Below are 17,274 nucleotides of genomic sequence, written 5' to 3'. Positions count from 1 at the left end.
GGCATAATTTATTTACTCTTGTTTTGTGACTAAATTACTGTTTTTAAGCAATTGATCTGATACCTGTATCCTGAGAAGAGTGTGTGTATATTCAGGCCTCAGATTAAAAGGTCAGCTACTAAATTACAGTTCTTTGTTCTAAGCTCTCTCCGGAGGGAGGAATAAGAGCTTGGGGTACCCACATAGGGAGATATTCCCAGGTGTATCTTCCTGGGTTAAGGGACTTTTGTTTTCCCTGGGTGGTGGCAGTACAGCCTCAAAGGTCGAGGGGATCTGTGACCTTGGGATGTTTTAAAGTAAAGCCTATGTATAGGCAAGGTGTTTTAATTTTTTTATGGGCCTCCATTTTCTTCACTCGGAGTGTCAGAGTAGGGACAGAGCCCTAACACATCTTAAACTAGTAGAATTTGACATTTCATGCCCATCACTCCATTAACACTGATGGAGCCGTCCGCATCTAAAGCATGCAAGATTTGGACTGAAATGTCATGTCTGTTATTTGCATGTACTTCACACACACCCCAGTAAATCCCATGGGCTTTGGGGGGGGGGCGGGGGGAAGAAAAAAACCCCACTAAGCCACCTGTTTTGCACCTGTTACAAGATTTATGGCTTTCATAAATTCATTTAACATCTCTTTAATGACTGTAAATAATAGGCATGGAAATGTTTATGTATTCAAAAAGTATGTATAATAAGCTCTAGTTAAATAAACTCTTTTTAATGCAATTAATATTACATTTGCTATACATTTCTCTGGTTCCTCTGTGTTATTTTTCTTTCTTTCAGTCTCTGTGTGAACTACCTGCTTGAACTGTAAACTCTTCAGGCAAACACAATTTCTCACAAAGTGCTGGTACAGTGTCTAGTACAATGTGGTCCCAATCTGAGTTGGTGCCTCAAATTGCCTCTGTTATACATTTAATGAATAATTGCATACATAAAAAAGAAAGATTATTTAGGTTGTAAGGCAGCAGTGGGCAACCTAGGCTAATGAGTGGGCTGCATGAGTGGCCCTACTTCATCTCAGTGGGCTGCAAGCTTGTCATATCCAAGACAATCTCCTGAGATAGGTTAGTTTTGCTCATTGCGTTGGCATGGCATACATAGAATTTGTGGGGTATGCTGATTGAACCAAAGCAGCATTTTGACAGGATGTAGAAGGAGCACATGGCTCTCACAGTCAACGCTGTATGCAATCAACACGTACTGACTTCATGTGCCCTTGGTTTAAGTATATGTCACATTAGCAATCTACTACTACTAAACCCTTGTACTACATGTGGTCATTAGCAACACTAGTTTGAAAATAACTATGCAGATAGAAACCAGCAGAATCTGGGAACTCCCTAACTAAAATGTCTTCTGGATTACTCATGATGAAAGCTTTTATTTAAATTTAGCTTAATTATATTTTTAAGAAAGGATTCTCATCTGCAAACAGGGAGCTCTGCTTCATAAAGAGTGATGAGATATAAAGCATTAATATGTAGCTATATATTCCACAAATATAAAATCTGATTTTTTAAATTTCTCATCAGTATCTTTAACTGAGGACTTTTTGTATACTTATAACAGTACTTAGACTACTCTCCTTTAATGTCACTCCAGTTTCTCCTTTTTCTAGTCCATAAAACTTTTAAAGGACAATAAAGCATGCCATACCACTAACAGTTGGTTTACAGATAACTTCATTAGCCTGCTCCTTTGCTCAGTGAGTCAAAGAGAACATATCTGGGCTACACAAGGTCACCAGGTATTGTTTACTTACACTCAACTGAATTCTACTTTTTTTTTCATTACAGCAATTAATAGATTAATATTCAAGGGAAAGTGACTTGGTTTCATATATGGCCAAGTCTACAACAAGAGTAAAGAATCTCTCTTTTGTGGAGAAACTTTATACCAGACTAAATTACCAAATGAGTGTAAAAATACATTTTTAAACTTAAAACAAGTGCTTTCTTGTCTTTGTAATTAGAAGAGACCATCTGATCAAACACAAGATCATTCTTGACTACAAAAAACAAAAATTCTTTGAAGGGTGGGATGGCAGCTATGATCACATAACAGCAGTGAGCAAACTGTGCCATTCCTCCAGCAAGAAATAGACCTGAAGCTGGATGCTGCTGCTCCCATAGCAAGTTTTCCCCAATGGACAATTTAAAGACATGGTCAGAAGATGGTGTGGCCAAATATCATTCCCAGATGATGTCTGACTCCTGGAATAGCCACAGAACAAAGGTGTTGGTAGCTACCATAAATTCAAGCAGCCTTTATGCTAATCTCATTTTGTGCCCAAAACTGGAGAATGAGGGTCCATGCTTCCCCACTAAGAGGAAATACATATCTGCCCTAAGATTCTGAGTTCTGCAGATTAAAAATGCTATTAAGAGTAAATAAGAAGTTGAGCTGTCATGCACTCCCAAAATGAATAATGAGAGTTGGGCTGAGGTATTCCATATGCTTTATGAAAATATGCTTACTTACTGACATAAGTAGAATATGCTTTATGAAAAATATTTTGTGTAAAATCAGAAAACTTGCAATCTGAATGAGTGTATGTCATCTGTAAACATGTATCATTTCTCTATTTGAAGTTAAAATATAAAGCATAAACCTGTTACTAATGTAGTTATGCTAGATGTAGCCATTAGTACTCAAGGTACAAAACTGGCCCAATACTCAGAACAATGATCTGTGAATAGGTAGCTAGGATGAACAGGTAAGTGTGACAGATGCAGCTCCTTCACTTCACTCTCTGTTGTTGCCATCCTTTGAGTGGTGAGATTGGGATGTTAGACTTGTATACACAAGAGCAAAGTACATCTTTTAAACTGTGGTTGGGGAACCCCTGGACTGTAGTCTGCATCCAGACCACAGCTTGCTTGGATCTATCCCCTCACCCCCCACAAGGCCTGGAGCTCCCCACCTCAGCATGTGGCCTGCAGGAAGTGGGAATCCCTGAGCCTGGAAGGCCAGACAAGCTGGAGCCGAATTCAGACCACAAGCTTTGCCTGGTGGAGACAAGAAGCAGCACCACTGCTGCTGCACCGCTGCTGCTGCCGCTGCCACCACCACCCCCTGCTCCGTCTCTAGCAATATGTCTGGCTTTAGCACTGCTTGTACAAACACCAGAGAGAAAATTTACTGACTATACAGGGAGGCAGTAAAACTAGCTATAGATGAAAAATTATAGTACAGTGTAAGTTTCCCTCAAACTCTTTCAGTTGCACTTGGGTGTTATACTAATAGGTTAAAATCAGACAAGTGGATTTTTTTTGTTTTCTTTTTCAGTTCACAGTGCGCCTTATATTATATTGTTGGTGGTATTTTGCACTTTACAACTTCCATGAAAGGTTTTCAAAATGCTTAGTAAAAACTGAGTTAAAACTTGTAACATCTTTGTGAGATAGTAAAGTGTTACCAATCTCTAAAATTCAGCTAAAGAGGCAGTCCACTGAGATGTAGGTACCTCACTCCTTAAAATAAGTGGCCTTTTTCAAGTGATGACTTAACACTTTGTACACTTAACTTTTGGAAAAACTGCGGCCTTGGTGACTTGGCCAAAAGTCACAGACAAGATTGCTGCAAAGAAACCGTCAAAGCCAGGAGCAGAGTACAAAACTCTGGACTCATAGTTCTAGCCTGTAAACATTATATAGATTGTACTTCCCTGGTTCAGGACCAGTCAGGTCCAGGTGGGTGCCAGACCAGAAAATTTGCTGGAGCAAGAGAGATCAGTGCCAGTCCCTCTGCTGCCACTGCCTGCAGGGATCCACTCAGGTAGCAGCAAAAGGGCCTGCACTGACTAAGTGGGGACTAGGGGCATGGGGATACTCAGAGGTATGATTAGGTGCTGAGATTATTAGAAACACAGATAGCTGGGCGTGAGATGACTGGGAGAACCGTATGGTTACTTGCCTGCCTGGTGCGAAGGTTGCAGATCTCTCGAGGCATCTAGATAGACTAATGTGTAGTGCTGGGGAGGAGCCAGTGGTCGTGGTACATGTTGATACCAACGACATAGGAAAGGGTAGGAGACATGTCACTTCAGGATGAGATACAGAAATAAGACTTCTCGATGCCGTTAATGACTGCTTCTTGGAGCAGCTGGTACAGGAACCCACAAGGGGAGAGGCAATTCTCAATTTAGTACTGAGTGGAGTGCAGGATCTGGTCCACGAGGTCACTATTGCAGGACCGCTTGGGAATAGTGATCATAATGTAATAACATTTAATATTCCTGCAGTGGGAAGAACACCTCAGCAGTCCAACACTCCAGCATTTAATTTCAAAAGGGGGAATTATGCAAAAAATGAGGAGGTTAGTTAAACTGAAATTAAAAACCAGAGTGACTAGAACAAAAACCCTGCAAGCTGCATGGAAGCTTCTCAAAGGCCGTGTCTACATGTGCCCCAAACTTCGAAATGGCCATGCAAATGGCCATTTCGAAGTTTACTAATGAAGCACTGAAATGCATATTCAGCGCTTCATTAGCATGCGGGCGGCAGTGGCGCTTCGAAATTGATGCGCCTTGCCGCTGCGCGGCGCGTCCAGACGGGGCTACTTTTCGAAAGGGCCCCGCCTACTTCGAAGTCCCCTTATTCCCATGAGCTCATGGGAATAAGGAGACTTCGAAGAAGGTGGCGTCCTTTCGAAAAGGAGCCCCGTCTGGACACACCGCGCGGCAGCAAGGCGCGTCAATTTCGAAGTGCCGCTGCCGCCCACATGCTAATGAAGCGCTGAATATGCATTTCAGCGCTTCATTAGTAAACTTCGAAATGGCCATTTGCATGGCCATTTCGAAGTCTGGGGCACGTGTAGACGTAGCCAAAGACACTATAATAGAGGCCCAACTTAAAAGTATACCCTAAATTAAAAAACATACTCAGAGCCTGAAAAGAGAGCCACCATGGGTTAACACCCATGTAAAACAAGCAGTGAGGGATAAAAAGGCATTTTTCAAAAAGTGGAAGGCACATCCTAGTGAGGTAAATAGAAAGGAACATAAACACTACCAAATTAAGTGTAAAACTGTAATAAGGAAAGCCAAAAAAGATTTTGAGGAATAGCTAGCCAAAAGATCAAAAAGTAATAACAAAAAAACTTTTAAATACATTAGATGCAGGAAGCCTGCTAAAAAACCAGTGGGTCCCCTAGACGATACAAATACAAAAGGAGCAACCAAAGACGATAAAGCCATTACAGAGAGACTAAATGATTTCTGTGTTTCAATCTTCACAGCTGAGGATGTTGGGGAGATTCCCAAACCTGCACTGTTTTTTGTGGGGAATGAAACTGAGGAACTGTCCCAGATTGCAGTATCATTAGAGGGGTTTTGGAACAAATAGATAAACATTGTGTAAACAAGTCACCAGGACTGGATGGCATTCATCCAAGGGTTCTACAAGAACTGCAATGGGAAATTGCAGAGCTATTAACCCTAGTTTGTAACCTGCCCTTTGGATCAGCATCCATACCTAATGACTGGAAGAACGCTAATGTGACATCAATATTTAAACAGGGCTCTAGAGGTGACCCTGGCAATTACGGACCGGTAAGTTTAACGTCAGTTCCAGGCAAATTAGTTGAAACAGTAGTAAAGAATAAAACCGTCAGGCACGTAGAAGAACATAATTTGAGGGGCAAAAGTCAACATGGTTTCTGCAGAGGGAAACCATGTCTTACTAAGCTGTTAGAGCTCTTTGAAGGGGTTAACAAACATGCAGATGGGAGATCCAGTGGCTATAGTATACTCAGATTTCCAAAAAACCTTTGACAAGGTACCTCATCAAAGGCTCTTATGTAAATTAAGTTGTCATGGGATAAGAGGGAAGGTCCTTTCATGGATTGAGAACTGGTTAAAAGACAGGAAACAAAGGGTAGACATAAATGGTAAATTTTCCAAATGGAGAGGGTTAACTAGTGGTGTCCCGCAAGGGTCACTCCTAGGATCAACCTGATCAATTTATTCATAAATGATCTGGAGAAGGGGGTGAGCAGTGAGGTGACAAAGTTTGCAGATGACACTAAACTGTTCAAGATAGTCAAGACAAAGGCAGACTGAGGAACTTCAAAAAGATCTCAAACTGAGTGATTGAGCAACAAAATCGTAAATGAAATTAAGGTGTATAAGTGTAAGGTAATGCACATTGGAAAAAATAACCCCAATTATACTTACAATATGATGGGGGCTAATTTAGCTATAACTAATCAGGAAAGAGATCTTGGAGTTATCGTGGATAGTTCCTTGAAAACATCCATGCAGTGTGCAGAGGCAGTCAAAAAGGCAAATAGGATGTTAGATATTATTAAAGAAGGGATAGAAAATAAAACAAGGAGTATCCTACTGACCCTATACAAATCTATGGTATGCCCACATCTTGAATACTGTGTACAGATGTGATCTCCTCACCTAAAAAAGATATCTTGGCACTTGAAAAGGTTCAGAAAAGGGCAACTAAAATGATTAGGGGTTTGGAACAGGTCCCGTATGAGGAGAGGCAAAGAGGATTGGGACTTTTCAGTTTAGAAAAAAGGAGACTGAGGGGGAACATGATAAAAGTATATAAAATTATGACAGGTGTGGAGAGGGTGAATAAGAAGTTATTTACTTGTGCCCATAATACAAGAACTAGAGGACACCAAATGAAATTAATGGGTAGCAGGTTTAAATCTAATAAAAGAGTTCTTCTTCATTCAGCACATAGGTAACCTGTGGAACTCCTTGCCAGAGGAAACTGTGAAGACTACGACTATAACAGAATTTAAGAAAGAGCTAGATAAATTCATGGAGGTTAGGTCCATAAAAGGCTATTAGACAAGAGTAGGAATGGTGTCCCTGGTCTCTGACTGTCAGAGACTGCAGATGGATGGCAAGAGACAAATCGCTTGCTCATTGCCTTCGGTCCACCCCCTGACAGGCTACTGGCTGGACTGACCTTTGGTCTGACCCAGTATGGCCATCCTTATGTTCTGAGAGGTAGATGCAGGGTGGCCATGGATCCTCACAGTCAGCGACCAGGAGTGCACCAAGCCTCACAGTTGCGGTGCTACACTCCTGTCCCCCCACCACAGAGGTCTGCAGTCTCCCGAGTGCCCTCCTCTCCTCAATCTTGAGCACTACAAAGGCACTATTTGCAGTGCTCCAGCTGCTCTGGGAGGACTGAAGAGGAGTTGTGCACGGGTCCTGGCTTTACCCTATCAATGTTCCAGCCTGGTAGCACCCATACTGATGCCTGACTACAAATGTAAGTCTGGACTACAGAGGTCCAAACTGTATTAGCTTCCTCCTTATTAGAAGGCTCTTTTCATTTTATATCAGGCCCGCTTAAAAGACTGCAAAATATTAAGCCTTATACCACCCAGGATCAACAAGAAGAGTGAACTAATGCTTTTGAAACTCTTAATATTGATTTTCCTAATTTATTTTAACTGTAACTATAGAACTGCACTAATGCTTATTTTTGCATGATATAACCTGCAATCCTGCATCCAAATCTCTGGAAGTTTTCTCTGCATAACCTTCAGAAATTGCAAATTCTTTGGAAGAGGCATTTTTCCACTGGTTTTTGAGGTTGCCATCTGCAGCATAGGGAATATTGAAAAGTGAATATTTTCTGGCTACACATGGGTTTAAGTTTGATTTTCATATGAGAGTAATTCCAATTCAATATCATTAAAGAGCATTAAGGAAAAACTGACATTACAGAAGCAAATAATTTGTAACTCTGACTTAGTATTGCAAACCTTCACGGGTCTAACTGCAGCTGACTGACTGATAAAGCAATAAGGGAAACAAGTCACATGTCGCTCTCAGAAAAATTAAATTTTGTAATCCATGAATTTTTGTTGTTACATAATACATATAATTGTTACGAGTTAGCTCCTCCTTCCTCATTGAATTAGATCCCTCTCATCACAACTTCTGAGCTGTACCAGGAAGTACAGGAAATGCATGGGCTGTTGCTATCCACCTTAAAAATACTAGCTCCTTGTAAGAGAGGGAAATTAGTAAACATGGAACATTATGTCTACTGCAGTTACTTAAGCAAATATATTATTTTATATAAATAATCATGGTAAAAATTAAGGTTGAAAACACAGGCAAAGTTTAAAAAAAATACTAGAATTAAGGTTATTGGCTGTAAACGCAGCATAAGCAAGCATACAGATATGATGCCTTCTGGCTAAAGAAATAATTCTGGTCTTCACCACACTAGAGAGATGATTCTATTCTCAACTCTGCCAGAAGTAACCCTTTGTAACCTCTCAGCTACCCCAACTATAGAATAAAGCTATTACTACTTGGCTTTTCCTTAATTTAAAAAAGTGTGAAATTTTATTAAAGGACTATGAAGTACACAGAATTACCACCACCAGTCAGCGGAAGGTATTCTCATGGGCTCCCATCCCAGCGAACCTTTTCTGAGGTGAGAGGGAAGGATGTGGTTGCTACAGTACCTATGTCCTGTCTGAAGCTGTGGTTCTGTGCCTGCCAAGCAGGAAGCTGGATAGGTCTGGGACTAAAATCAGTACAATTGACATCAATCAGCACAACTGACATGCAGGAATTCCCTAAAGCTAGAGAACACTTAAAGTAGAAGGCACATAGAAACTTGATGGGTTCCATAATCAGTGGAGACAGACTACAGTAGGTTTTAGTAGCAAATTTCTGATAAAGTTTGGATTTTCAGAGGCTTATAATTCTGGATATAAGAAACAAGGTAGCAAGAATCTCTTGCACTGGACCAACTTCTGTTGGTGAAAAAGACAAGTTTTTGAGCTACACAAAGCTCTTCTTCAGAATATATTTTCACAAGGAGTAAAAAACGCCTCCTTACCCCAAGCAACCCACTGCCAAACATCAAGTCCTGTTCCACTGCATGGAGAGAGCATCACAAAGAGAAATTGTTATACAAATTTACCATTGGCAAAACATCTGCTTTCTTCTCTAATCTTATTCTCAGAAATGCCAAACCACTTTTGCTGTTACCTTAAAAGAATCAATCAGAGCCAGAGACCCCTTGTATCAATTTTTATAATTTGCGTGGTTAATTTGGCAGATACAGAATAGCTGTGTCTACACTAGCCCAAAATTCGAAATGGCCAGCAAATGGTCATTTTGAAGTTTACTAATGAAGCGCTGAAATACATATTCAGCGCCTCATTAGCATGCGAGAGGCCACAGCACTTTGAAATTGATGTGGCTCGCCGCCGTGCAACTCATCCAGACAGGGCTCCTTTTTGAAAGGATCCTGGCTACTCTGAATCTCCTTATTCCTATCTGCTCATAGGAATAAGGGGACTTCGAAGTAGCCGGGGTCCTTTTGAAAAGGAGCCCCGTCTGGATGAGCAGCGTCAATTTCGAAGTGCCGCGGCTGCCCGCATGCTAATGAGGTGCTGAATATGTATTTCAGTGCTTCATTGGTAAACTTCGAAATGGCCATTTCGAAGTTTTGGGCTAGTGTAGACACAGCCAATGTTACTGAAAATGGGGTCTTACGGGGCAAGTGTTAGACCAAGGGTCTGCAACCTTTGGCTCTAGAGTTGAATGCAGCTCTTTAAGGACTTCTTTGTGGCTCTCAATGCTACAAGTAAAACAAACACACAAACAAACAAAAACCCTTCTGATTATTTTCAATAAATGATGAAAATCTAAACGCCCAAAAATAAAAAACTCATATTGAAATAGCAAACAATATGCAATCTCAAAACATTGGTTAAATCTCTCTAATATGTGCAGTGCATTGTGGGATATGATACTCTATCTGTGTTTTGATCATGTTGTTAACAAAGTCTTGATTTTGAAAATGAAAAGGAAACTTGCAGCATGCCTGCTGTGAAGGGTATTTGAACAAAAAAAAACTCAAAGAAATGTGAAATAAAATTGGCATAATTAAAATAGAGTTGGAATGGCTTCCTCCCCCCACCAAAAAAGGATAATTGAAGATGACACCAGAATTTCAAACTGAATGAACCCAGTTCTTCATATTTTTATCGCATTTGTTTGGGATCCCTTTATTTCTCGCTGCAATGAGAAATTAGTGAAAACACAAAAAATGCAACCTCAAGATAACATCTAAAAAGTTTGTGAATGTCCTCTAGTCAACATATATCACATTACAAATCATTGTGTGCATTCTTAAAATAGGGATTACTAAAAGTATGCTTTGACATTATTTATTAAGGATCATCTCATATTCACATGCATAGCGGCTCTTGACTTACTGAATTTAAAAAAAGCCTTTTCTTGTTATTTTGATTACTGACCCCTCTGTTACACTAACTCCAGATGTTGCTGTTAGTGGTCCCTGTAGCCAAGAGAAACTTTCCAATGGGAGAGAACACCAAGTGAAGTTAGAGTACATCTACACAGCCGCCAGAATTGATGCTCAGAAATCAATCCACCAGCCATCAATTTAAGAGGGTGTGGTGACAACCTGCCAAATCAAATGCAGATCACTCTCTTGTAGACCCTGTTATTTTACCCGAGATGAGAAGAGTAAGGAAAGCTGACATGAGAAGTGCAGAACCCACAGTAACTCAACCATGGGTATGACAACTCCAGTTGTTATTCACATAGCTGGAATTGTGTACCTTAGGCCAACTTTCTGCAGTAGTGTAGATATAGACTCAAGCAAACAGCTAGCCCTTAGCATGAATGGAAACCGAGTAATCTCCTTTTACCAAACATAGAATACTGCAGCATTTACAAAAGGCATAGTTGCAGATCAGTTGTTCCCTTTGTTCAGGGAACATTCATTAAATAAGTGTTTACAGGCCACTGGTATACCAGATCATACATGTTTTGCAGAAAATGCTCGGGTTTTCTTATTCAAACCTACTAGGTTACATTATGGGTAATTACAAGATATTAAACACTTTCCTAATATTAATCTTCCACATAAGCAACTGCTGTAGTTGTGAGAGTGAAGTTATGTGGCTGTAAATAGGAGGGAAAGTCTGCACAGGTGCTAACGGGTGGAGGGGAGGGTGGCGTTGAATGATGAGAGAAGTTGGTCCAAGAGACTAACAGAAATGTGGGCCACAGAATAAGAAATCCCCTTACAAATGATAGCCCTTGCTCTATTAACTCAGTCTTCGTTTGGGGGAAGGATAAAGATACATGCACACATATTGGGTGCATCTACACTTGCATTCCTCTTTCGAAAGAGGTACGCAACTGAGGTAAATTGAAAATGCAAATGAGGTATAAATCTGCGTATTTGGCACCTTATCTGCCTATTCTCCTTTCAAAAGAAAAAACAAGTGTAGATGCTGTTCTTTCAAAAGTAAATGCATCTTCAAAAGAATCCTTCTTCCCTTTATTGAAGTTTCACGTCTGAATTTTTTGATCAAAGCATGGATTGCACTAGACTGTAAAGAGATTCTATACATCCCAAGTAGTTTGTTTGTTTGTACCACTTTATTAAATAGTTTTGGTACTACCACCTACACTTGACAGCTGACAAACGTCAAGAACACAATCACTATGTTGTAAATAAGGCCCGGATCCCCAGCCAGGCAGTTCTGGGGAAAACCACACACTAGACAAACGCAGAAGTGGAAACCACAGCCCGAGCTGGAGGAGTAAATAGTGGTGCTTTGTCAGCATTCTAGTCTTCTCACTCATTCTTCGCTCTTCTGCTTACCCTGAGCTCGCTGCAGGCTGGGAGAGGGAAGGGAAACGGCAGACTCAGCTGCAGTGAAACTTACGGCAGCTCCAGAGACTGGACCGCCGGCGTCTCTGCTTCTGGGCAGACGCAGCTCGCAGCTCGGCCTCAAGTCGCAAACCCAGCTCGCAGCCGGACCCCGGTCCACCGCAGTTCAGTTCGCCTGGGGAAACTGATTCTCTCTCAGCACCCCACGAACCCGGGAGGGGGGCAGCGCTGGCCGGGAGGGCTGAACGGAACCCGCCCACCTTCCCGGAAAGCAAAGGCAGCTCTTACCTGGGTGCCGAGGGCAGGTACCAGCCTACAGCGACTCCATGACAAATGGGCTAGTCCCGTCAGCTGAGACGCGGAGACGGCGCGCGGCGGAAATCCCGCCCCAGAACCCTGCATAGGCTGGGCGGACGGAGCTGGCGCAGGGAATGGTTCGCTCGGCTCGTCACTCACCGGCGGATCGCCAGTCAGGCCGCGCGTCGCGCGCCGCCACGTGATGCTGGCTGGGGCGGGGCCGAGGCTGAGGGCGAGCTGAGAGATGTAGTGAGATGGGTGGGGGAGGGGGATTCATTCGGTGGCGGAGGGGGAGGCTGGAGCTACCGATTTGCGGAAAGGCGACGGAGGGAGGTGACTTGAGGGTCAAGAGACCCACGTAGATGGCACCTGGCAGGGCCGTTTGTTCCGTTGACTTGTAGCGTGACGTCACTGCGTGGCGATGGCTCCCGGCCCAGAGTCGCGAGGCGCCCGGGCGGGGCAATTCCCCTTCGGCCTCGGCCAGCCACGTGCGGGGGCAGCCGGTGGCAATGCCTGGAACGCTCGGCACGTAGCTCAGTAGGGCCTAGGTCAGCGCAGCGTGGGCTGATGGCTGAGTGGGACAACAGAGGAAGTCGGTGGCACTGGCTAGAGGCTGTGGTCGAGGCGGGGGGGGGGTTCTTTTTGTTGCCTCCAGATTTCATCTGTGCAGCTGCAAGCCCGTGACTGAGTGGGGCTAGTTGCCCTACGTATGCCTAAAATGCTGCCAGCTCTAGCTTTCTTCATCAGTGTGTTCCAGATGTGCCGCACCAGAGTCTTCCCAAAGAACTAGGTTTCCACTGAGGGAGAAAACTAGTGCAGGCAGTGATACCCTGTATCATCAGCCTTATTATAAAACAGCGGTGCCCTGGGAATACAGCACCTTTCTTTTTCATTTGTGACACCTCAAATCTTAGAATGGATCTGTGGAAATCTTAGGCATGGGTTGCTGACCCCTGAGGCTGTATGAAGTGCACTTGGAAAGTCACTGTTGTATGCTAACTGCAACCTTTTGTAGGCTCCGCAGACACATTTTCTGGACCCAGATGACAATTTGAAAACCACTGAAACAAACATTTAGAATGAAGGGTAGTAATGCTTGATTATAAGGTGTACTATAAGAAGTGATTAAACATTTTGAGACAAAGTCAGAAAGCGGTTATAGCATATACACCTATGACAGCAGGAAAGGCAAATAAGATAAAATAGGGTTAAGAAATTTACCCTACACCCTGCTGCTAATTAGTATGCTAGGAGTGAGTCTTCTTCCTGCATTCTGGTAGCGTTTCATTGGCTTGTAAGTTAGGCTTGCTAATCAGTTTGTAATTTAGATCCCTTCTGAATTTATTCCTTTGTGTTTACCTCTCTTGTAACAAAGATTGACCTAAATAATATTCTCCAGATAGCTGCTGCTTTTACACTTTATATTTTTAACTTCAAATACAGGAATTGTACCTGAATACAGATGACCTAATCGTATTCAGCAGATTACAAGATTTCCAACGATATTTTACACAACGATATATTTCTTATAAAGGATATTCTACTTATGTCAGTTAGTAGGCATATTTTCATAAAGCATATGGAATATCCCATCACAACTCTCATTAGTCATTTTTGAGAGTGTATGACAGCTCAACTTCTTATTTACTTGATAGCATTTTTAATCTGCAGAGCTCAGAATCAGAGGGCAGCTATGTATTTCCTCTTAGTGGTGAAGCATGGACACTCACTGTCAAGCTTATGCCTCCCTGGCCGTTGCCTTTTCTCTCCCTCCTGACTAGCGTATTTCCAGGCTGAACAGTTGTTGTGCTTTTGCATTAGCCCCAGCAAAACTGTTTGCTTAAACAGGCCTGCTTACTCCCTCTTCAGAGGATAACAGAATACAACCTCAGAGTTACAAACACCCCAGGAATGGGGGTTATTTGTAATTCTGAAATGTTTGTAACTCTGAACAGAATATTAGAGTTCTTTCAAGTTTACAACTAAACTTTGGCTTAATAGAGTTTCAAAGCTGTATCCCTTTATTGTTTTAATAGTTTGTGTTTAAAACAGGACTTTCTTTTTTGGACCTATGCTTTTGCCTGGTTGTGTACTTAAATGGGAAGATGGGGTAGGTGGCAAGATGGTTTGGATTACAGGGGTCCATCCTCCTGGGATTGTCACCAGGTGTGCTGGTCATGCTACTGAACTCACAACCTGCCCTCTGGGGCACCCCACCGTCCTGTCTTGCTGTGCCAGAAGCTCTGGTCTCCCCAAGCACAGGCACAGAGTTGGGCTAACAGCCCCCCAAAAGAGCAACACACACACTGAATCAACTCTGCTCTGTGGGGGTCAGCAATAAGGCTGCTGTTATCATCCAGGAGCATAGCCCCCAAAGGCTACGTTTACACTAGCCCCAAACTTCGACATGGCCACGCAAATGGCCATTTCGAAGTTTACTAATGAAGCGCTGAAATGTATATTTAGCGCTTCATTAGCACGCGGGCGGCCACGGCACTTTGAAATTGATGCGGCTCACCCCGAAGGGGCTCCTTTTCAAAAGGACCCCGCCTACTTCGAAGTCCCCTTATTCCCATCTGCTCATGGGAATAAGGGGACTTTGAAGTAGGCGGGGTCCTTTTGAAAAGAGCTCCGTCAGGACGAGCCGCGCAGCGGCAAGCCGCGTCAATTTCAAAGCGCCACGGCTGCCCGTGTGCTAATGAAGCGCTGAATATGCATTTCAGCGCTTCATTAGTAAACTTCGAAATGGCCATTTCAAAGTTTGGGGCTAGTGTAGACACGGCCAAAGAGTATCAAAATCCGAAGTAAATCCATCTTACTTTATATGGAAGCTGAACACAGAGAGAATTCATAAATTTGCCCTCTTATCCATAAAAGAGAGATACACATCTTGGTTGCTTCCCTGCAGCTAACAGTTATTTATACTGGGCTTAACAATAAACAAAAGTGTTATATTAAGTATAAAACATAGGATTTAAGTTATTGCAAGTGAGAACAAATAGATCAAAGTAATGTACTAAGCCAAAATAAACAACACATGCCAGCTAATCCTAATACACTTGTTACACACAAATTTTTATCCTAGTAGTTGTTCTAATCATCTCTCTCACAATCTGGGCAGCCTCCTAGTTTTGGCCTAATCCTTCCCCCTGTTCAGATTTAGGTGTTTTCAGTAGATCTCTTGCATGGTTAAGAGTGCATCTCCTGGCATTTGGCTATTCCCTCTATTCTTTGGTTCTCACTCTTTATATTCCCCTTACACAAGGCAGGAATTCTTTGTGTTCACTTCAGATTTTTCTTATCCTGAGAAATAACAGATCCAGAATGGATTCTGATATCGGGTGGTATGGTCACGTCTTTGTGGAACCAACCACAGTTTGGGCTTACAGGAAAATAAAACTCTTCACAGGTCATTGACTTGATCAGCTAGCTACTAAGTTCCTAAACTATCACTAATGACTTTTACTAGAATACCTGGACTAATAAAACAGGTTTCCACTTTATATTTCTCACTTCACATACAAGAAAGATGCATGCACAAAAATAGATTGTCCACATTCAAGGGATCTCAGGTACTTGGATGACAGGTTATATGACTTGTTTGCATAAAGCATGTTCAAGTTTTGCATATTAAGCCAATTTTCATAAAGTACCATGGCAAAATGGCACGTTTTTTTAGTCTCTGCTGCTGCCTGGTTGTGTACTTCAGGTTCAAATATGGTAGGTAGTTGACTGGTAAGTTTGTAACTTTGGTATTTGTAATTGCCAATATTTAAGTTATCACAGTTCTTTCTATGCAAACATTTTATTCTTAAACTAAAATCACTACAAGAATATTCTGATCAATTAAAGAATCTCCACACATGCTGATAAGCTCATCAGAGAGATCACCTGTCAATCCCATTTACAAAGAAGCTCTATCCAGTTTCAGTCCTTCCAGCCTTTCCCTGTGTATTGAGGCCTCTATTGATGAGTGGCTCTGCCCATCTGCTGGATCGGAATGAAGGCCCCAGTGTAAACTGAGTCACAGAGCAGCTATGACCTGTCTAAGGTTAAAAAATAAATTAATAATGTGGAGGAGAACAGAGATGGTGAACCAGGAAGGCAGTGAGGGCTAGTGTTCTCACAATAGAAATACCGTGTGTGCTAAGTTATGGTTCCATCTCTGCTTCTCTTCTGAGTCCAGTCTACCTCATTTACTGCCTCTCCATTGGCTGATTGGCAGATTTTGGCTAACCTCCCTCCCCTCCAGCGGTGGGTGAGGGCGGGGTATCTTCTCACACTTTGCTATTTCAAGGGCATGATCACTACTTTTGCTGGAGAACCAGAGAGTACTAAAACTCGTAGCCATGCTTCTAAACTCTGTCTCACTTACCATGAACTATTGGTCTTTATAGTGACTTTTTTTTAAAAATTAAGTAGCTAACGTTTCTGTCAGTGGATTCAGAAGTGTAGATAGATGTTTAAAGTTGTTATAGTAACATGAATAAATGTGGCTTAGACTTATTTACAAAACACTTTGCAGATGGCAGTAAGCAAACATTTCAGTATAGTAGCTGCCAAGAAACCTTGTTTGACGACTCTCAGTACTTTAATCAGGAGCACTTTGAATAAGCATCGTACTAGATTTTGTGGACAGTGGATGTAATAGTATAAGTATGATTAGCTTGGATCCTGTATGCACATGTCTGACTAGTTCACACTTGCTTTAATCAATGTGTTCTGTTAATTTCACTAAGTACATCAGTGGGGAAATTTTTCCCTCTAATTCAACTGAGCTGGAGAAACACATTCAGGACATCCTGTCTCACTGTCAGTGCTGCCTGTTACCATGGTCTTTTTCTGGCAGGCATTTGCTTTGTAGAGAAGAAACTCTTCATGTTTAGATTGGTCTCCTCTAGCTTATTGTGGTATGGAATTTGCTTTTTTTGTTTTTGTCTTTTGTCATATGTGGATATGAACTCAGCAAGGCGTGCGTTTTGTTACATAAGTACGGTGTCCTAGCAGTTTTAGCAGTGCTTTGCAAAATGAAAATTTTTATAGCTTTTGAAGGATTTTGTGACTCTTTTCACATTTCATCAGACAAAACCGTGCAAGCTGTAAAACTAATGATAAAGGTAGGTGCTTCACTAATTTTCAAGCTAATTCTTTTTTAAGTTTTGTATGTTTAAATACATGTATAGTGTAAATGTATACTGTTCTAATGTGAGAAAGTTCATTTTATAGGTCTTCTGGCTGCCTATCCCTGATTTCTGCATAAGGCTTTCTGGGATTCTTACTGCCTCATTTTCCAGTTTAGCCAAGCTATGCT

At 42.0% G+C, this 17,274-nt stretch overlaps 2 protein-coding genes across 3 annotated transcripts in view; one reads left to right on the top strand and one right to left on the bottom strand.

Annotated features, from left to right (window-relative positions):
• RNF13 (ring finger protein 13) overlaps positions 1-12,013 on the bottom strand; it is a 102,655-nt gene extending 90,642 nt beyond the window's left edge. The window contains exon 1 of the mRNA XM_075004101.1: positions 11,955-12,013. The gene's annotated coding sequence lies outside the window, so the exon portion shown is untranslated. The remainder of the gene's footprint in view (positions 1-11,954) is intronic.
• A 251-nt stretch (positions 12,014-12,264) lies between these two features.
• ANKUB1 (ankyrin repeat and ubiquitin domain containing 1) overlaps positions 12,265-17,274 on the top strand; it is a 40,974-nt gene continuing 35,964 nt past the window's right edge. The window contains exons 1-2 of one of the 2 annotated variants that reach the window (XM_075004387.1): positions 12,265-12,296; positions 17,046-17,080. In XM_075004387.1, coding sequence (XP_074860488.1) covers positions 17,072-17,080 — 9 coding nt within the window. In that variant the 5' untranslated portion in view covers positions 12,265-12,296; positions 17,046-17,071. Of the gene's footprint in view, positions 12,297-16,140; positions 17,081-17,274 lie in introns of those variants that run through there. The other variant, XM_075004386.1, reaches the window with a different exon arrangement.

The sequence above is a fragment of the Carettochelys insculpta genome, chromosome 10 (genome assembly GCF_033958435.1).
Source record: "Carettochelys insculpta isolate YL-2023 chromosome 10, ASM3395843v1, whole genome shotgun sequence".
In the NCBI taxonomy this organism is placed as follows: Eukaryota; Metazoa; Chordata; order Testudines; family Carettochelyidae; genus Carettochelys; species Carettochelys insculpta.
The sequence above is the reverse complement of the archived record's forward strand: the minus strand, read 5'-3'. Positions and strand labels throughout refer to the sequence as shown.